Source organism: Chionomys nivalis, chromosome 17 (genome assembly GCF_950005125.1).
Source record: "Chionomys nivalis chromosome 17, mChiNiv1.1, whole genome shotgun sequence".
NCBI classification, from domain to species: domain Eukaryota; kingdom Metazoa; phylum Chordata; class Mammalia; order Rodentia; family Cricetidae; genus Chionomys; species Chionomys nivalis.
The window spans coordinates 57,037,423-57,058,855 of record NC_080102.1 but is presented as its reverse complement, the minus strand read 5'-3'; the positions used below and the strand labels follow the sequence as shown (position 1 = coordinate 57,058,855).

Below are 21,433 nucleotides of genomic sequence, written 5' to 3'. Positions count from 1 at the left end.
CATGGGCTTCTGAAACCTCTAACCTGCTCCAACAAGGCCACACCTCTTAATCCCCCAAAACCAACCAGCAACCAGCATTCAAATATATGAGCCTATGGGGGCCATTCTCGTTCAAACCACCACGGATCCCTTCTCTTCCTCTTGGCTAATTGCTCCAGCTAAGAATGTACGCAATATGTTGACCAGAGTATATACAGCGAGCACTTTGACTCTTAGATTTTACAGGAAGTGCTTTCCTCATTTTTTCTCCATTTAGTATAATGTTGGCTCCAGGTTTCTCAGACACGTGCTATTGTATCAGGGTACATTCCTTCCAGTCCTAGTTTCTTCAGCACCTTTATCATGAAGGCAGGTTGAAGATCAGCCGGCCTCAGCAGAAGGTGGAGGGAGAGGGCATCGCTTGTCTCTTAAAGAGACGGAACAATCATTACAGTTGTATGTTTTCTTGTTTGTTTGTATCTCCTGTGAGTATTAAACAGAAACTTCTGCCACAGTTCTGAAATCTGAGACACGTGGCCAGGCTTCTGTCCCTCAGGAAGCTCCCAAGCACAATCTCCTCTTTTTTTAAATTTTTTTTTTGAGACAGGGTTTCTCTGTGTAACTTTGGAGCCTGTCCTGGAACTCACTTTTTAGATCAGGCTGGCCTCAAACTCAGATATCCGCCTGCCTCTGCCTCTCAAGTGCTGGGATTAAAGGTGTGGGCCACCACCACCTGGTGGGGTCTTAACTCCTTAGGTGTCTATTGGTCTCAACACACAGTCTTCGCGTCTCCCTGAGCTTCATCCTCACTGCATACCGTGTGTCTACAGAAACCTGCCACATCCTCCTTAGAAGGGCTCCTATGTCATATTAGATCGTGTCCAAAATACAAAATAATTAATGAACATCCCCCCCCCCCCCGTGTTTTGAGATAGGTTCTCATGTTAACCCACACTGGCCTCACGTAGCCCAGGCTGGCCTCTAACTCACTTTGTAGCCACAGATGACCTTACACTTCTAATCCTTTTGCTATTATCTCCCAAGTGCTGGGATTACAGGAGTGAATCACCACACTTGGTTTTCTGTGTTGCTGGGGATGGAACCTAGAGCTTCATGTAAATGCCAGGTAAGCACTCTGCCAGGCTGCATTCCAATCCTAGGGAATTACATGGAATATTTTCATGTAAAGTGAAATTTTCAGTTTCCCCATTGGGTAATGGGGACAAAGTAGGTAAAGGTAATTTTTTTTTTTTTAGTTTATTACAGGGCTAAAACTGGAGAAAATAAAATCCATAGTAGTTGTCCTGGGCGTTGAGAAGGGGAAACCCCTGAGACACAAGGCCCAGCAACCTTTAACAGTATCTGCTGTAGGAAGTGGGCACGGAACTGCCGTTTGGTGTTGATGAACTGCTATGTTCATCTCTGGGTTTGTTCTGCTTCACATGAGTCTTTGGCTTGGACTTCACTCTTTCCACTCATGGAGAGTATCTGTCTATCTGTCATCTGTCTGTCTGTCTCCCTATCTATCAGCCTGCCTGCCTGCTTACCGACCTACCTACCTATCTATCTATCTTAAGGGTTTATTTTTTTTTTTTTTTTTTTTTTTTTTGGTTTTTCGAGACAGGGTTTCTCTGTGATTTTGGAGCCTGTCCTGGAACTAGCTCTTGTAGACCAGGCTGGTCTCGAACTCACAGAGATCCGCCTGCCTCTGCCTCCCGAGTGCTGGGATTAAAGGCGTGCGCCACCACCGCCCGGTTTATCTTAAGGTTTTTATTGCTGTGAAGAGACACCACGACCATGGCAACTCTTATAAAAAAACATTTAACTGGGGTGGCTCGCTTACAGTTTCAGAGATTCAGTCCATTGTCGTCATGGCAGGGAGCATGGTGGCGTGCAGGCAGACAAGGTGCTGCATCCAGTACTTTGAGAGTTCTACATCTCGCAGGTAACAAGAATCGGCTGAAAGTCACACTGAAGGAAGCTTGAGCAAGAGACCTCAAAGCCCATCCCTACAGTAACACACTTTCTCAACAAGGTCACACCTCGCAATAATGCCTCTCCCTTTGGGGGCCATTTTCTTTCAAACCACCTCACTGTCTGTCTGTCTAGTTAGTTTTGAGATGGGGCCTTTCTATGTTCCCTTGGCTGTTCTGGGTCTCACTCTGTAGACCAGAAGGCTAGTGTCAAACTCAAAAAGATCTTTCTGTCTCTGCCTCTCAAATATTGGGATTAAAGTGCTGTGCCACCAGGCCTGGTTAGTAAGCAGTTAATAACCGGTAGCATGTCACATGTTTCCCATGTTCTATTCATGGAAGAATTGCTGGATCATGCAGTGGTGGCACACACCTATAAATCCAGCTCTCAAGAAACAGAGAACGGCCAGGCGGTAGTGGTGTACGCCTTTGTTTTTTTTTTTAAATTATTATTATTATTATTTTTTTTTTTTTTGATTTTTCGAGACAGGGTTTCTCCGTAGCTTTGGAGCCTGTCCTGGAACTAGCTCTTGTAGTCCAGTCTGGCCTCGAACTCACATGGTGCACGCCTTTAATCCCAGCAGAGGCAGATGGATCTCTGTGAGTTCAAGGCCAGCCTGGTCTACAGATTGAGTTCCAGGACAGCCAGGGCTACACAGAGAAATCCTGTCTTGAAGACCAGAAAAAAATGTTTTTCTCTATATTTTCTTCTAATTGTTTTGTAGTTTTAAGTTTTTAATTTATTTTGAGTTAAATTTATATAAGGTGTAAGGATCCAATGGATTCATTTACATGTTTTTCTTATATCATCTTTTTAAAAATTGCTTTTCCCGGGCTAGAGAGATGGGTCAGCTGTTAAGAGCACTGACTGTTAAGCTGTTAAGAGCTTCTAGAGGTCCTGGGTTCAATTCTCAGCAACTACATGAGGCTCACAATCATTTGTAATGAGATCTGGTACCCTCTTGTGGATGCAAGCATACACACAGCCAGAACACGATATACATAATAAATAAATAAATAAATAAATAAATAAATAAATAAATCTTTTTAAAAAATAAATAAATCAATCTTTATTTTTTGCTTTCCCATCAGGCAGTCTTGGGTTGATCTGACTGTGCATTCTCAACGCTGACCTCTCTGTTTCAGGCTGTAGTTAGCTTGTCTCGCTAGTGGCAGGGCTTGATTTGTATGGCTCTGTAATACACCTGCTGTTCTGAAGTGACAGCCTCCAACGGTCTTTAAGGCTGTTTGATAGTCGAGGTTACTGGAGATTTTTTTGTGAATTCAATATTTTATATGGGAGGGGGTGCTGCGGTGTTGTGTGTGTGTGTGTGTGTGTGTGTGTGTGTGTGTGTGGAGTATGCATAAGATATGTACTAGCAACAGTGGCCAGTGCAGGACACAGGTGTCTTCCTCAATGACTCCTTCTTTGAGAAGTTTCTCACCAAATCTGAAGCTCACTATTTCAGTAAGATGGCTGGTCTGTGGGCTTCTGGGGACCGCCTGTCTCCGCACCTTGGTATTGGGTTACAGCCTCACTCAGCTCCTATGCAGATTTGAATTCAGCATTTCTCTTAGCCACTCAGCCTCCACTATATGCCTTCTCAAAACACCTTATTTTTGTTAAGTCAGAATCTCGTGTAGCTCAGGCTGGTCTTGAACCCACTAGGTAGCCAGGAATGACCTTAAACTCCTGATCCTCCTACCTCTGTTCCCTCTGCCATCACCTGCTGGAATTATAGGTTTGTGTCACTACAGTTGGGTCTCAAATGCTTCCAACATTTCTTTGATTCTGTTAAAATTACATTCATGCTAGGTGGTGGCGGCACACGCCTTTACTCCCAGTACCTGTGAATTCAAGGCCAACCTGGTCTACAAAGAGTGTTCCAGGACAGTCAAGGCTGTTACACAGAGAAACCTTGTCTTAAAGAGAGAGAGAGAGAGAGAGAGAGAGAGAGAGAGAGAGAGAGAGAGAGAGAGAGAGAGAACAGGGGCTGGAGAGATGGCTCAGTGGTTGAGAGCTCTGGTTGCTCTTTCAGAGGACCTGAGTTCAGTTCCCAGCACCCACATGGTGGCTCATAACCATCTGTAAGGAGATCTTATGCTCTCTTCTGGCGAGCAGGCATACATGCAGGTAGAACACTCTATAATAAACAAATAAATAAATAAATCTTTAAAAAAGAGAACAGATAAACAAACAAACAAAATTATATTCATAAATGTTCTACCAACTATAGCGATAAATTAAAATTAATGTGACTATGAATAAATAAAAGGAAATCAATTCTTATATCATGCCTCTCAATGTTTAAGTCCTAGGTCAAATTTAACTTGAAGTAGAATACATGGGCTTTCATACACAAGTTAAACTGAATAAAAGTAAAGCTACAAATCGATCCTGAATCCAATTCAGCTTTATTGTAGCAATGTTAAGAATAACTAGCAACAATGCCTTTTCCCCGAGATAGGGCTTCTCTGTGTAGATCTGGCTGCCTCTGCCTCCCTAGTGCTGGAATTAAAGGCGTGTGCCGTCATCGTCTGACCAACAACAATGCCTTTTTATTGGTACAGTTTAGTTTGCTTTTCCTATTGCTGTGAGAAGACCAACAGCAACCTGGGGAGGAAAGGGTGTATTTGGCTTTCGGGTTCCAGTCCATTTTCAGGGGAAGCCAAGGCAGGAACCCCGAGGCCAGAATGAAGCAGAGGTCATGGAGGAAAGCGGTCTACTAGCTTGCTTTTTATGACTTGCTCCATGTGCTGCCTTCTGTGACACAGCGACACCTTCCCAGGCTTGCCTACAGACAAGTCTGATGGGGACATTTTCCCAACTGATACTTCCTCTTGCCAGATGAACTGGCTGGTTTTATGACAACTTAACACAAACTAGAGTCAGTAGAGAGGCAGGAGGGAGCCTCAGTTGAGAAAGTGTTTCCATGAGATCGGGCCGTGAGCAAGCCAGTTCGCAGCTCCCCTCCATGGCCTCTGCATCAGCCCCTGCCTTAGGTTCCTGCCCTGCTTGAGTTCCTGCCCTCACTGCTTTTGGTGGTGAGCTGTTGTATGGAACCTGGAGTGAAATAAACCCTTTCCTCCCCAGGTTACTTTTGGTCATGGTGTTTCATGGCAGCAATGGGAACCCTAACTAAAGCCACCAGATGACCCTACTTGTGCCAAGATTATGACAAGCTAATCAGTACAGGTGTGTGTGTGTGTGTGTGTGTGTGTGTGTGATCAAGGGCTCACATTTCACCGCACCGTGAGGAGGTCAGAGGATAACCCTCAGGAATCTGCTCCCTCCTGCCACTAGTAGTATCTGGGGATGGAACCTCGGATGTCACTTTGGCAGCAAGCACCTTTTCTGATTAAACCATCTCATCAGCCCCCTCAGTACCTTTTAGAAGATGCTAGTAATTCTTCTCTCTGATAATTCTGACAAGTGTGTTCCTACAGTTTTTCACTGTTTGTTTGTTTGTTTGTCTGAGACAGAGTCTTTTTTAGCCCAGGCTAGTCAAGGATAACCTTGAACTTCTGATCCTTCTGCCCTCATCTCCCAAGTGTTGGGATTCCAAACACACCAACTTATTGATAGGTTCCTGCATAGGGTGTGCAAGGCCCACTTCCATAAAAGGAAGTAATTCACAAAAAGGAAGTAATTCACAGTTTGCCTTTAGCCGTTTTGCTTTATAGATAATGCAGAGGCAGTCGAGAGATGTAAGTGATACCAAATGCTATTTTAACGAAAGTTCTGTAGTTGGGTCCCAGGACAGCTCAAAACCCAGTGATCTTCAGTCTTGCTAGATGAGGAACGCTAAAGAACTACTTCTTTTCACTTATTCGGAGAATTGTTGAGACAGAGTCTCACGTTACCCGGGTGTGGCTTCGAACCCCCTATATAGCCTAGGCAGGCTAACTAGCAAGACTTTTTAAGAATTTTCAAAAGTCTCCACAGTCTATCCCAGTCTCAAACTTGTTTCAAAGGACAAAGTCTCTTCTAAGACTCATAAAATATCTTAACTCTAATAATTTCCTGTAAAATCAAAATAAAAAAATCAGATCACATACTTCTAACATATGATGGCACAGGACATACATCACTGTTTCAAAAGGAAGAGAAGGGTGCATAGTGAGGAAATATTTGACCAAAGACAAGACTGAAAACCAGCTGGGCAAACTCCAGACTCTGCATCTCCGTGTCTGATGCCAAATGCTCTTAAGCTCCTTTCGGCTTTGTTGACTACAACACTCTTCTTTCTCCTGGGCGGCTTCCATCCCTGTTAGCAGCTCTCCTCAGCAGGTATCCCATGGCCCTGGCATCTCCAACATCTTGGAGTTTCCCAAGAAATCCAGACTTTTCTTTTACAGCTCCACACAATGGCCTCTCTAGGCCTCCATTCAGGGACACTGCTGATAGACACATGCAGCTCTCTTTAGCCATGGAGGGAGATTCCATAACAGAGTCTTCTGTCCTTAGCTCTAAAGTTAGAACCATGTGGCCAAAACTGCCACGTTCTGATGCTTGCTGGGGCTAGTACATGGCCCCTCCCTTGCTTAGTTATATCTTCACCAGCTTTCTATTCTCAGTGGTTATCTTCACTGCTTAAGCTTGGCTGTCCTGGAATTTGTTCTTTAAACCAGGCTGGGCTTGAACTCAAAGATCTGCTTGCCTCTGTCTCCTGAGTGCTAGGATTAAAGGTGTGCACCACCATGTCTGGACCAAAGCTTTTCTTTAATTACTTTTCACAGGTTGGAAGTTTAGCAGGGTAGGATCATGCGCTGAGGGTACCACTCCCTTTATTCCATTTAATATCAGGCTTTGCTTTAATCCATTTAACTCCTTGAAGACAGGATTTAATGTCACTTTTTTTCCTGGGGCTCCCATTACCCCTTGATCTGTACATTTTGTATTTTTCCTTGCTTGCTTCTTTGCATTATAAATCTTCATAAGAGTGAACACTAATAATTACATAACAGAGTCTATACTAGGCTGTTTGATAGTTCCTCTGCTGTCAGGCGGTAGTGGCACATGCCTTTAATCCCAGCACTCAGAAGGCAGAGGCAGTGGGATCTTTGTGAGTTCAAGGCCAGCCTGGTCTACAAGAGCTAGTTCCAGGACAGGCTCCAAAGCTACAGAGAAACCCTGTCTCAAAAAACAGATTTTTAAATTGTGTGTGAGAAAACAAAACAAATCAAAACAAAACAAAACAAAAGAATTCCTCTGCTAGTGGAATTAGTCCAAATCTCTTCCCTTTAGCCTCAGGCAAACTCTTTGGATAAGAGAAAAACCAACCACATTCTTCACCAAAATATCATAAGAACAAGCTCTAGGAAACATACTAAAATTCTTCTCTGAAATCTCTTGAACTAGACCCCCACAGTTCAAATCACCTGCAGCACCACTGTCTTCCATGCTCCCACTAGTATGGCCCATCAAACCTACTTAAAGTGTTCAACTGCTTTTCTAATTCCAAGCTCCCATCTACATTCCTCTAAATAAAAGTATAACCAGGCCTATCACAGCAATAGCTGAGTCCCTGGTACCAACTTCTGTCTTTGTTAGGGTTTCTATTGCTGTGACGAGACAGGATGACCACAGCAACTCTTTTTTTTTTTTTTTTTTTTTTGAGACAGGGTTTCTCTATGGTTTTGGAGCCTGTCCTGGAACTAGCTCTTGTAGACCAGGCTGGTCTCGAACTCACAGAGATCCGCCTGCCTCTGCCTCCCGAGTGCTGGGATTAAAGGCATGCGCCACCACCGCCCGGCGACCACAGCAACTCTTATAAAGGAAAACGTTTAGTTGGGTGCAGAGATTTATTCCATTGTCATCATGGCAGGAAGCATGGTGGCACAGGCAGACATGGTGCTGGAGAGGCCACTGAGAGTTCTGCCTCTGAATTCACAGGAAGTAGGAAGAGACAGAGACATACTAGGCCTGGCTTGAGCTTCTGAGGCCTCAAAGCCCGCTCCCTAGTGATGCTCTTCCTCCAACAAAGCCACACCTACTCTAACAAGGCCACACCTCCTACACTGTCTCTCCCTATGGACCTATGAGAACCCTTTTATTCAAACCACCACACAAACTAATGTATTATTCCTCCTTTTTATAGGATATTCTTACACAGCTGATTCAAATAATGAACAAAGTGGAGCTGATAATGACTCGTTACACGATTGACAGCTCATCCCCTGGGAGGAAGGGCTCCCTCACAGAAAACCAGAAAAAGAAGAGAAAGGTTTTCTTAGAGAAAATAGCTGAATATATTACGATGATTGATATGAGAGAAAGGATCCTTCTCAAACTGTTGTCCTGGCTGGAAGAGTGGAGTAAGTGTCTAATAGTTTCCGAGGGAAGGAAGAAAGTTAATTACAGGGTAAGAAGTTAAACCAGATGAAGAAGGCAAATGGGTCAAATGGGGGAAACAAACCCTGGGCTTTAACCTGGAGATATTATCTTAACTTGCTGATTTAACATTAGGGCTTCTCTGGTCTTCCAGTTCTCTTCCTGTATAATCACTTAACAGAGAAAAGCCTCAGGGCAGCACAAGATATCTCTATTCCCCAATGGAACCATGTTGTATATACCAGAAGCCCCTATGGATATAACTGTGTTGTTTCTTCTGTAAGATGGTTTTCTTTCTCTCTTCAAGATTTCATTCTGTCTGACGTGGCCGAGATTGATATTGAGGATTACCCCCACTGGGTCGCAGAAATGGAAATCATGCCGGAAACGCTGAAAAACATTGACGGCAATATCAACACTCTGTGTCAAATCACTGAGTCGCTTTTTGAAGAAAGGAAGAGACAAAAGAAAAAATTATGTAAGTGTACTTTGTAATACTTAGAAATGGGACTTAACTTTTTACAAAAACACTGCTCTGCTGGCAACTGAAGAGATGGCTCAGTGGTTAAGGGCACTAGGTATTCTTCCAGAGGACTTGGGTTCCATTCCCAGCACCAACATGGCAGCTCTGGTGCCGTGGGAACAGTCATCTTTTGGCTTCCTTAGGCACTGCATGTACATGGCACACAAACATATATTCAGACAAAAACCTCATACACATAAAATAATAATAATCAAAAATTTTAAATACATCTTTATTGAGGTATAATTTGCATTCCATAAAAGGCACCTGTGTCAAGTGCACAATTATTTCCATAAACTCTCAGAGTTGTGGTGTGATCATTGCCGTTTTCTGATTGGTGGTGACACTGGAGGTTGAACTCAGAGTTTCATACTTGCTAATCTATCACTGGCCACACCCCCAGCCCATGACAGTCTGATTTTAAAGCATTTTCATTATCCAAAAAGATCTATGCTCAGGTGATGGTGGTGCATGCATTTAATCCCAGCACTCAGGAGGCAGAGGCAGGAGGATCTCTGTGAGTTTGAGGCCAGTCTGAGCAAGTTCCAGGACAGGCTCCAAAGCTACAGAGAAACCCTGCCTCAAAAAGCCATTAAAAAAAAAAATCTGTGCTCATGTGTAGACAGACTTTATTCACGGCCACAGTCCTCAACAACTATTAATTAATTTTGTCTCAATAAAGTTATTTGAATTATTTTATATAAACAGATCATATGTAGGTTTTTATATTGTTTTGTTGAGACAAAGTGTTGCTATGCAATCCAGGCCGGCCTGGAGCTCACGATTCTCCTGTTACAGCCTTCTAAGTGCTGGGATTACAGGTGTGAGCTACTATACCTAGATGCTGTGGACGGACTGTCCCGCCTGCCTTCTTCCAGGCAAACTAATGCTTCTTTAGCCGTGTCGTAGGGAACACAGGTAATCTGCTCCTCTATGCTGAGCCTTGTATGTGGTTGTCAGATGTGTTCCAATTGGGAGATATTTGAATGCTTTCCTCATTTGACTTTTTTGAATACTGCTGCTATAAACATACATGTTTCTGTGAAGCACATGTTTGTGTGTATGCATGTACAGTACTTGGGGACAAATAGAACATCTGTTTTCTAAGCGGTTCACAGTTTTGAATTTCTAGCCTTGCCGCATCCTTGGCACTCATTACTCTCTTTTATTAGCAAAGAGGTAGCATTAACGAAGAGGTATTTCCTGCAGGTTTATGTTTCACATCCCCAATAAATAATGAGACCAAATTACACGTGCTTTTCAGCCACTCTGATTTGGTGAAAATATCTATTAAATACTTGATCTTTTGCATCTTTCATTTTACTCCCTACCTCCTTGGTTTTTGTTTTTATTTTATTTTTTTTAATATTTATTTATTTATTATGTATACAATATTCTTTCTGCGTGTATGCCTGCAGGCCAGAAGAGGGCAGCAGACCTCATTACAGATGGTTGTGAGCCACCATGTGGTTGCTGGGAATTGAACTCAGGACCTTTGGAAGAGCAGGCAGTGCTCTTAACCACTGAGCCATTTCTCCAGCCCTGTTTTTATTTTTTGAGACCGAGTCTCATATGTTCTGGGCTGGCCTTGAACTTCCTAAGTAGCTAAGGGTGACTTTGAACACTCAATCTTCTCTACCTCCTGAGTCCTGGGACTGCAAATGCATGCCACCACGTCCAGTTCATCTGTTATTTGTCTATAAACTTTGCATTATTTTTATTTTTTTTTTTTTTTGATTTTTCGAGACAGGGTTTCTCTGAAGTTTTTGGTGCCCGTCCTGGAACTAGGCCTTATAGACCAGGCTGGCCTCGAACTCACAGAGATCCGCCTGCCTCTGCCTCCCGAGTGCCGGGATTAAAGGCATGCGCCACCACCGCCCGGCTAAACTTTGCATTATTATACCTTTATATGTACCAATGTTTTGCATACATGTGTGTCTGTGCACCACATGCATACTTGCTTGATGCCCAAGGAGGCCAGCAGAGGGCGTTAGAACCCTCCAGAACTGGAGTTACAGATGAGCTCCGTGTGGGTGCCGGGAATTGAAACTGGTATCTTTACAAGAGCAGACAGTGGTCTTAACTACTGAGCCCTCTCTCCAGCCCCTTTTATTTTTTAACTGTACTTTAAATTGTCTTTAAAATTGTCCTCAGACTATTCCCAGCGGGATTCCTATACATTTTGTTCTGTACTGTCTGGAGAATGATCTGTGATAGCTGTGCTTTCCGTTTCTAATGAGCTTCTTAGACAAGCAGCAAGCAAAGGGGAAGAAATAGTAGAAGCAGGCAGCTAGAAGCGCCACAGACCGCAAAACATCCCATTCGTTTACAACATCCAGCAGAGAGAGCGCGCCTGACTGAAGAGCAAACCAAACCCAGGCGTGACGGCCAAGCCTGTAATACCAGACTATCCTGGTCTACATAAAAAGCTCTGTTTCATCTCTCTCCCACCCCCCAAGAAAGGGAAAGCAAACCGTGGAAACATCACCCAATTAGGGCTTGCAACATCACCAGCAATCTCCTAAGGAAGCTTCGCTTCGCTTCGCGCGCTCTCTCCACATCTGAATTTCCAGGTTGCCTTTCCACTGCGGGCCTTTTTTATAGCACGGGATAAACATTGGCGCCTGTCGGATTGGCTTCCTCAGGGGTAGGGTGTTTTGCCGTTGTTGGCTCTCCCTGTGACTGAAGCCAGTCATCCAGGGCATTTTGAAGGAGCTAAGGGAGGGCCTCACAGCCCCCAAATCTGCTCTCAAGTCTTTTTTTTTTTTTTTTTTTTTTTTTTTTTTTTTTTTTTTTTTTTTTTTTTTTTTTTTTTGGTTTTTCGAGACAGGGTTTCTCTGTGGTTTTGGAGCCTTTCCTGGAACTAGCTCTTGTAGACCAGGCTGGTCTCGAACTCACAGAGATCCACCTGCCTCTGCCTCCCAAGTGCTGGGATTAAAGGCGTGCGCCACCACCGCCCGGCTTGCTCTCAAGTCTTAACCAGCGCCTGACCACTCAGCACTCACTACCTTACAGCTTTCCATCTTCAGATGTTCAAAGCAGGGACTTTACTGCTACATTCCCAAGTCTTATTATCAGCAACTCGGGAAGCACAGACAGGTGAATCTCTGGGAATTCAAGGCCAGCCTGGTCTACAGAGTGAGTTCCAGGACAGGCTCCGTTATGCCCAAGTTTCTGGTCGCCAAATGATATTCATGGACCTGGATTTCCGATGCAAATTACATGAAGGATTTTATATTCAAACTGAAGTTTGGACCAACTCCTTTCCAGCACCCCAGCATGGTGGGTGCAGAAAGTGTGGCAAGGAGCCCTGGGAGGGCAGAACTTTTAAAGGGGAAATGCCGAATTCAGGGGAGTTCGTGTCCTGTCGTCTTGGGATTGGGTAAGAAGGGTTTAGGATAAGGTAGTTTCTGAAATCACTGGTAAGATTTTGGGCGCGAAAACCTAACAAAGAGCCATTAATAACTGACAAGGTATCTTCAAGGACAGGGTGCCTCCTAAGAACATCCGGACCTCGTTAAATTTTATGGCTTGCTCCCTATCTTCTTAATTGGCCATTTTTAGGGTATCTGTTCAAATTTTTGCTATGGCAGCACGTTTCTGGGGCTGAGATCGCCCACTCCCCAGCTCATTATGTGGCTTAAGATGAAGCCCCTTCTTTAAAATGGAGTTTGCAAAGTCAGAGCCTCCTAGCTCCAAAGCTACAGAGAAACCCTGTCTCAAAAAACAAAAAACAAAACCAAAATCTTACTTGGTATCTTTTGGATATGCCCCTTTAAAAAAGTCTTTTGTTGTTGTTGTTGTTGTTATTTTGAGATAGCATCTCAGCATGTCTCACAACGTAGCTCACAACGGAACTTGCTATATAGCTTTAGCTGTCTTGAACTCATGATCCTCCTGCCGTGGATTCCCAAATGCTAGAATTATACACCTCTGATACCTCATCTGGCTATATAGAAGTTTTTTTTATCAGATAAGGGATTTGTGAATATTTGCTCCCCAGCTGAGGTTTTTCATCTTCATATTGGTATATCTTCATATTGATATATATATTTAATTTTGGTATGCTCCAATTGACTTAGCAGGTTTCCTTCTGGCAATCATGGTTTTAGTACTGCACTAAGAACTTGTATCAAGCCAGGCACAGTGGTGCCTTTAGTGCCAACCACACAGGAGGCAGAGGCGGGTGGATCTCTGAGAGTTTGAGGCCAGCCTGGTCTGCATAAGGAGTGCCTGCTGCAGTGCCAAACAGGAACCTGAGCCGGCTGCCCAGAACCTTCCTAGCGCACAGGGAGGACTGATTCCCACAGCTTGTCCTCTGACCTCCATATGTACAAAATGGCACAACATTCTCTCTCTGTCTCTGTCTCTGTCTCTGTCTCTCTCTCTCTCTCTCTCTCACACACACACACACACACACACACGTAGTGATGGGGCAAGCAGGCCTGCTTTTCATCCCGCCCGGCTCCCGCACGGCTAGCTTAGCCCCAGAAATAACAACACACAAATTGTATTCATTTAAACACCGCCTGGCCCGTTAGCTCTAGCCTCTTACTGGACAACTCTCACATCTTGATTAACCCATATTTAGTAATCTGTGTAGCACCAGGAGGTGGTGACTTACTGGGAAAGATTCAGCATGTCTGACCTGGTGGCTGGCTCCATGGCGTCTGCCTCACTTCCCTTCTTCCCAGCATTCTGTTCTGTCTACTCCACCCACCTATGTTAGGCCAAGCAGTTTCTTTATTAATTAACCAATGAAAGCAACACATAGAAAGAAGACCCACCTACATCACACACACACACACACACACACACACACACGAGTAAATAAAAGTATAAAATTGTAATTAGAGTCCAGTATCCCATTTTCAATAGTGAGTAGAACACTCCACAAAAAATCAGTAAATGCACAGATTTGTAAACTGTAAATCAGTTCCACCCAGTGTAAGCATATATAACATATGACAGTATAATCATGTACCTTTTATGCACACCTGGGCCATTCTCCAGGGTCAGCCATAGGCTAGACCATAAAACAAGCCTCAGTAAATTTCATATGATTAAAAACGATACGAATGGCCCTCAAATTTGGTGAGATGCACACACCCTGTCTATCAGCTATCTGTCGATTTATCTAATGGATTCTGTATAGTCTCTTACTGATTATTCTTCTCAGAGATCCTCCTGCCCATCCACACTGGGATAATAGGCACGCTCCCTCAGCCTGGGCTGAGTCATCTATTTCCCATGAACTCATTAGGTTTTTGTTTCACGTATTTAAGGCTCATTTCTTAGATACATGTATGTTGGCACTTTTAATAACTTCCTGATAGACTGTTTTTCAGTATAAAATGTCTTTTATGGTCTCTAGAATCCTGTTAGTTTTAATTTGGAGGAGGTCTCATTATCTTACCTAGGCTGTCCTTAAATCTGTGATCGTCTTGCCCAGCCTCCTGCATAGCTAGGGTGACAACTTTGTTGCCTCATGCCATGGTGTGTGGCTTGCTGTGGAGACCACGGGGACAGTTTGGGAAGATTAGTTCCACCATGTGGGTCCCAGGGGTCAAACTCAGGTTGTTAAGCTCAGTGGCAAGCGCTGTTACCAACCGAGTCATGTCGCATGACCCCTGACAGACCTTTAATTTGTTTTTCAATTTTATGTGACGGGCGTTTTGCCTGTAAGTATATTTATGTACTACTTGCATGTCTGATGCTCATGGAGGCCCAAGCGGGCATGGGATGTCATGGAACTGGAGTTAGAGATGATTGTGGGCTGCAATGTGAGAGCTGGGAATTGAACTGGATCCTTTGGGAGACCAACCAGCCAGTGCGCTTATCACTGAGTCATCTCTCCAGCCCCCTCACATTAAAAAATTATACTTATTTTTCATGGGGCCCATGTATGGAGGTCAGAGAATAAGTTGAGGGGATGATCAGTTCTCTCCTCCCATGGTGTGAATCCCAGGATTATACTCCTTTCTCAGGCTTAGTAGCAAGTGTCTTCACTTGCTGAGCCATCTCGTCTACCCGCACTCCACAACTCCCTGCCATTTTAAAATCATTCACTTCACTTCAAATCTATTTAGGCCTTTGAATCTAAGGTATGCCATTTACAGCATAATTCTTTTTTTCTTTTAAACAGATCTAAAAGTCTCTGATATTTTTTTTTTGTTGTTGTTGTTTGCTTGTTTGTTTTTCGAGACAGGGTTTCTCTGTGGTTTTGGAGCCTGTCCTGGAACTCACTCTGTAGATCAGGCCGGCCTTGAACTCACAGAGATCTGCCTGTATCTGCCTCCCAAGTGCTGGGATTAAAGGCATGCACATCCACTGACTGGCAGTCTCTGAATTTTTGAGGTTTCTTTGTGCGTGAGAGTGTGTGTGTAGGGTGTCCATGTACTTTTATTATGGCTGCTGTTTGTTTTTTCAATGTAGGAGCTAAGTATGTAGAACAAGCTAGTTTTAAACTTGAATCCTCCTACTTCAACTTTTTGAGTGCTGAAATTACAGGAGTGGGTCAACATACTTTGGGGGGGGGTGTTGAGACAGGGTTTTCCTGTGTAGCCCTGGCTGTCCTGGAATTCACTCTGTAGACCAGGCTGGCCTCAAACTCACAGAGATCTGCTTACCTCTGCTTCCTTTAAAGGCGTGCGCCACTACTGCCTGGCTCCTTCCTTTCTTCTTCTTCTTCTTCTTCTTCTTCTTCTTCTTCTTCTTCTTCTTCTTCTTCTTCTTCTTCTTCTTCTTCTTTTTTTTTTTTTTTGGTTTTTCGAGACAGGGTTTCTCTGTGGTTTTGGAGCCTGTCCTGGAACTAGCTCTGTAGACCAGGGTGGTCTCGAACTCACAGAGATCCACCTGCCTCTGCCTCCCGAGTGCTGGGATTAAAGCATGCGCCACCATCGCCCGGCTCCTTCCTTTCTTCTTGAGGCAATTCCTTACATAACCTAGGCTGGCCTCAGATTTCCTTAGTTGTTGAGGATGACCTTAAATTCCTCATCCTCCTGCCTCTACCTCCCAAGGGCTGCGACTTTAGGCAAGTGTCACACACTGTGCTCCAAGCTTTGTATTTTAAATAGCCGCAATGTGGATTTAGAGCAGTACTGAATTCAATGCCAGCGAAATACAGAATATTACCAGGAATGGGGCCACCCGCGTGTGATCTCAGCACGTGGAAGGTTGGAGGCATGAGTTCGGGTCTGAGGCCCACCTGGCTGTGTTTACACAGAAAAGCACTTTCTGTGATATCATTGGCTTGTGCAGCACATATTTGGAATCTCAACAGTACGGTTTCCCTGAAAGATGAAGCTTTGTCTAGTGATGTCTGTTTGTGAGTATGTGCACATGAGTGTAGTGCCCATGGAGCCCAGAGGCAACAGATCCTGGAGTTATATAGGTGGCTGGGAGCTGCCTGATGTGGACAATGGGAACCAAATTCAGGCTCTGTGAAAACTGATCTTTTAGCTGCTGATCTCTCTCTCTCTCTAGCTCCCCAAAATACAGGTTTTGTGGGTTGGTTGGTTGTTAATTTTTTCGAGGCAAGGTCTAAATGGCTCTGGCTGTCTTGGAGCTTGATATGTAGACCAGGATGGCCTTAAATTTGCAGAGATTCTCCTGCCTCTGTCTCCTGAGTGCTGGGATAAAAGGCATGTGCCACCATATTTGGCCTAACAATACAGTTTTAAAATTATTTCTTTATCTTGCTGGCTATTAGATATTTGTGGGACTCAAACTCATGCAGGAAAATTCAAATATCAATATCTAAATCTAAATATCTAATATCCAAATCTAAATATCAAGAGGCTTCTGGGAATACAGTTGGGTCATATGGGCAAAGTCTTACTGCCTTTTACTCTTTAAATGTATTTACTTATTTTTATGTGCACGGGTGTTGCCTGCATTTTACATTTGTGCACTGTGTGCATGCAGTGCCTGTGGAAGCCAGAAGAGGGCACTAAATCCCCTGGAACTGGAGTTTATAGAACGTTAAAAGCTGTTGTGTAGGCTCAGGGAATCAAATTCTGGATCCTCTGGAAGATCAGCCAGTGCTCTTAACCACTGGGCCATCTCTACAGCCCACCCCACTCCTGCTTGTCCTGGAACCTGACTCTGTAGACCAGGCTGGCCTCAGATTCCTAGATTCACTGCCTCTGCCCTCCCAGGAGCTGGGATTAAAGGAATATACCTCTACATGTAACCCCTGGCTCATCAGTATGCACTTTTACTTTTTGTTTTGTTTGGGTTTTTTTTGTGGGTTTTTTTTTTTTTTTTTTTTTTTTTTTTGGACAGGGTTTCTCTGTGTAGCTTTGGAGTTTGGAGTCTGTCCTGGAACTCACTCTGTAGACCAGGCTGACCTCGAACTCACAGAGATCTGCCTGCTTCTTCCTTCTGAGTGCTGAGATTAAAGATGTGCACCACCACTGCCCGGCATTACCTTTACTTTTAAATGGACTCTATTCTTTTAGAGCAGTTTTAGGTTCTAAGGGAGGGAAAAACCAACAGAGTTCTGTACACTTCTCCATAGTTCCCCTTACATCAAAGGGCAGGCAGATGGTTCCGTGGTTAATCTTACATCAGTGGACACACAGATGGTTCCGTGGTTTATCTTACATCAGTAGACATGCAGATGGTTCCGTGGTTGATCTTACATCAGTAGACATGCAGATGGTTCCGTGGTTGATCTTACATCAGTGGACACACAGATGGTTCCGTGGTTTATCGTACATCAGTGGACATACAGATGGTTCTGTGGTTTATCTTACATTAGTGGGAAGGCGATGGTTCTGTGGTTGCTCTTATATCAGTGGGCATGCAGATGGTTCCGTGGTTTATCTTACATCAGTGGGAAGGTGGATAGTTCTGTGGTTGAGCTTACATCAGTGGGAAGGCAGATGGTTCTATGGTTGATCTTACATCAATGGGGATGCAGATGGTTCTGTGGTTGACAGCACTGCCTGATCTTCCAGAGGACCCAGTTCAATTCCCAGCACCCACATGGTCACAACTGTGTATAACTCCAGTTCTAGAGAATCTGATCCCCTTTTCTGTTCTCCGTGGGCTCACGTACATGTATTCATGCTCGCACGTGTGCGCGCGTGCGCACACACACACACACACAATAATTTGTACTGGCTAGTTTTATGTCAGCTTGACACAAGCTAGAGTCATCTGAGGGGAGGGAAGGAGCCTCAGTTGAGAAAATGCCTTCATGAGGTTCAGGCATAAGACCAAACAGAGCTTTGTCAGCTTGAGGCCAGCCTGGTTTACAGAGTAAGTTCCAAGACAGTCAAGACTATATAGAAAGGGTGTTTTAAACACACACACACACACACACACACACACACACGATCCAGATGTAAAGACATATTGTCTTAATTGGTAATTGATGGGGGAGGGCTCAGGCCATGTGGGTGGGGTCATCCCTAGGCTGACAGTTCTGGGTTCTTTAAGAAAGCAAGCTGAGCAAACCATGAGGAGCAAGCCAGTAAGTAGCTCTCCTCCATGGCCTCTGCATCAGCTCCTGCCTCCAGGTTCCTGCCCTGTGTGAGTTCCTGTCCTGACTTCCTTCAATGATGGACTATGATCTGGAAGTGTAAGTCGAATAGACCCTTTCCTCTCCAGCTAGCTTTTGGTCATGGTGCTCCATCACAGCAATAGAAGCCCTAACTAAGACACCCTTTGATTATATCTCTCACATTAGTATGTGCCCTAGTTATATTTAAGAAGCCAAAGTTGAAGCTGGGTGTGGTTGCTCACACTTGTAATTTAGTATTTGAGAGGTAAATAGGATCCAGAGGCAGCCTTGACTACACAGCAAGTTCAACCTCATCTCAAAAAACCAAAAAGAGAAAGGAAAGGAGAAAGAAGCCAACATCGGCACATTATTGTTAGCTAAATTGCTTAATATATTCAGATCTCCTGGTCCTCACCTACCTACCTACTGTCCCTTCTTGTTTTGGATATAGCACCACATTACCTTCAGGTGTCATAGCTGCTTAGCTTCCTCTTTGCTGCCAGAGTTTTTCAGACTTTTTCTTGGCTCAACGTCCTTAGGAATCTTGAGAAACAATCAGGTAACATTACAAGATGCCACTCAGTGAAGTTTGCCCTGAGATGGCTGGGTTGGGATAAAGAGCACACAGTGAAGGTCCGTTTCATTCAATCAAAAGAGTACTTGTCACACAAGCACGAGGTCCTGAGTGTGGATCCCCAACATCCACATACAAACTTAGAGTGCAGCCAAGGCCATCTGTAGTCCTGGACTGTAGAGCTGGGGGGTCCTTGGACTGTGCTGGCCAGACAGGGCCACTGATTTGATGATCTTTGGATTCAGGAGAGACTCTGTTTCAAAAACTAAAGTACAGCTGGGCATGGTGGTGTAGTGATGAGGTGAGCAGGCCTGTTTTTCGTCCCACCTGGATCCTGCATGGCCAGCTTTATAACCAAAATAACAACACACAAATTGTATTCATTTAAACACTGCTTGGACCATTAGCTCTAGCCTCTTACTGGCTAACTTTCACATCTTGATTAACCCATTTTTATTAATGTGTGTAGCACCATGAGGTGGTGGCTTACCGGGAAGATTCTAACCTATATCCATCTTGGGCCGGAGCTTCATGGTGACTGCTTGACTCTGCTTTCTTCCTCCCAGCATTCTGTTTGGTCTTCTCCACCTATCTAAATTCTGCCCTATCAAAAGGCCAAGGCAGTTTCTTTATTAACCAATGAAACAACAGATAGATAGAAGACCCTCCTACATCATTTCCCTTTTTTTTTTTTTTTTTGGTTTTTTGAGACAGGGTTTCTCTGTGGTTTTGGAGCCTGTCCTGAAACTAGCTCTTGTAGACCAGGCTGGTCTTGAACTCACAGAGATTCGCCTGCCTCTGCCTCCCAAGTGCTGGGATTAAAGGCGTGCGCCACCACCACCCGGCTTCCCTTTTTTTTCTGTTAAAAAAAAAAAAAGGCTTTAACTTTAACATAGTAAAATTACATATAACAAAACAGTTATCAAGCAAGAATTACAGTTACAATATTTATATCTATTTTATCTTTAATCATAACTAAGGAAAACTATAACTATCTATTTATTCTTCAACTCCATCAAAGACTCCAGAAGGATATAATATTATGTAAGCAAACAAGAAGTAAGCAACTTCCAAAACTCTAGAAATGATAAAGACATCTCGCTGTCTGGACAGTCACACAAAGTTCTTTTGTACTGTTGGGGCATCCATCTTTGGCCTACAGGCCCATAGTATCCAGCAGACATTTCCATGAAGCAGGAAATTTCAAAGAGAGTTCAGTCACTTTTTTCTGTGTTCTGCAGAATGTCTCACAGACTCTTTCATGAATCAGGAACCCTAAAAGACCATCTCACCTTTAGGCAAGTTCAGCAGTCCTCTTTCTGCGGGTTCTTTGTGTCTAGTTTATGCATCAGTCCAGGCAAGAGCAGTTTCCTGTCCAAATGGCTATCAAACTCCATAATGAGCCTCTTCGATGCCCATCTTCCTCTTGAAGTAGATTGGTGCTCTCAGGAGCAGACATGTCTTGTTGTCCTGAAAAGCCCTAAATTATTAAAACATTTAAAATGCCATATTCTGTAGTCTTTGAAAGATATGAAGAATGCCTATCTAACTGAAATATATCTATATCTAGAAAATCCAACTAATATTACTACAAGCTTGATTATTGATAATTATCCATATTCCAAATATAGGAAAAAACCTATATTTCCTAATTATACATTACATTTTTTTTTTGGTTTTTTTTTTTTTTTTTTTTTGAGACAGGGTTTCTCTGTGGTTTTGGAGTCTGTCCTGGAACTAGCTCTTGTAGACCAGGCTGGTCTTGAACTCACAGAGATCCGCCTGTCTCTGCCTCCCGAGTGCTGGGATTAAAGGTGTGTGCCACCACCGCCCGGCTATACATTACATTTTTTTTAATATTTATTTATTTATTATGTATACAATATTCTGTCTGTGTGTATATCTGCAGGCCAGAAGAGGGCTCCAGGCCTCATTACAGATGGCTGTGAGCCACCATGTGGTTGCTGGGAATTGAACTCAGGACCTTTGGAAGAGCAGGCAATGTTCTTAACCCTGAGCCATCTCTCCAGCCCTACACATTACATTTTTAAATGAACTACACAATCACAATACGTCAATCAAGAGCAGAAACATATATACATATAACAAAATTGACCTTAACTTTATACCAATAAAGTAAAATTTATACCAATGTAAATTATTCATATCTATATTATATCCCCCTTTAAATGTAAAAGAACATTTATAAACAATATCTGGGAATATAGACATAGTTATTTCTCTCCAAACTTCTTCTTGCTGTATAGGGGCGCTGTTAATCAGGTCTTTTATGGTGTATCCTGTGTGAAGTAATTTTTTGAGGGTGTTCACAGCAACCCCTCAGGAGGGTGTGGTCTATCATACCATATTGGGATAGAAGCAATCCACAGGGTCTGATCCTCTGTGAAAACAAAAGAAGGACTTTTCCAAAGCATCATAACCTTAGATCCAAATTTTGAAGTCAAGGCATTTTCAAAATATCTTGGATTAGTTCAGCAGCATTCATAAACAAATATCTTTTAGCAGCTGTTGCTCTTTC

At 43.5% G+C, this 21,433-nt stretch overlaps 1 protein-coding gene across 1 annotated transcript in view; it reads left to right on the top strand.

Annotated features, from left to right (window-relative positions):
* Fam186a (family with sequence similarity 186 member A) overlaps positions 1-21,433 on the top strand; it is a 50,184-nt gene that overhangs the window by 13,575 nt on the left and 15,176 nt on the right. The window contains exons 2-3 of the mRNA XM_057791317.1: positions 8,054-8,270; positions 8,594-8,764. Coding sequence (XP_057647300.1) covers positions 8,054-8,270; positions 8,594-8,764 — 388 coding nt within the window. The remainder of the gene's footprint in view (positions 1-8,053; positions 8,271-8,593; positions 8,765-21,433) is intronic.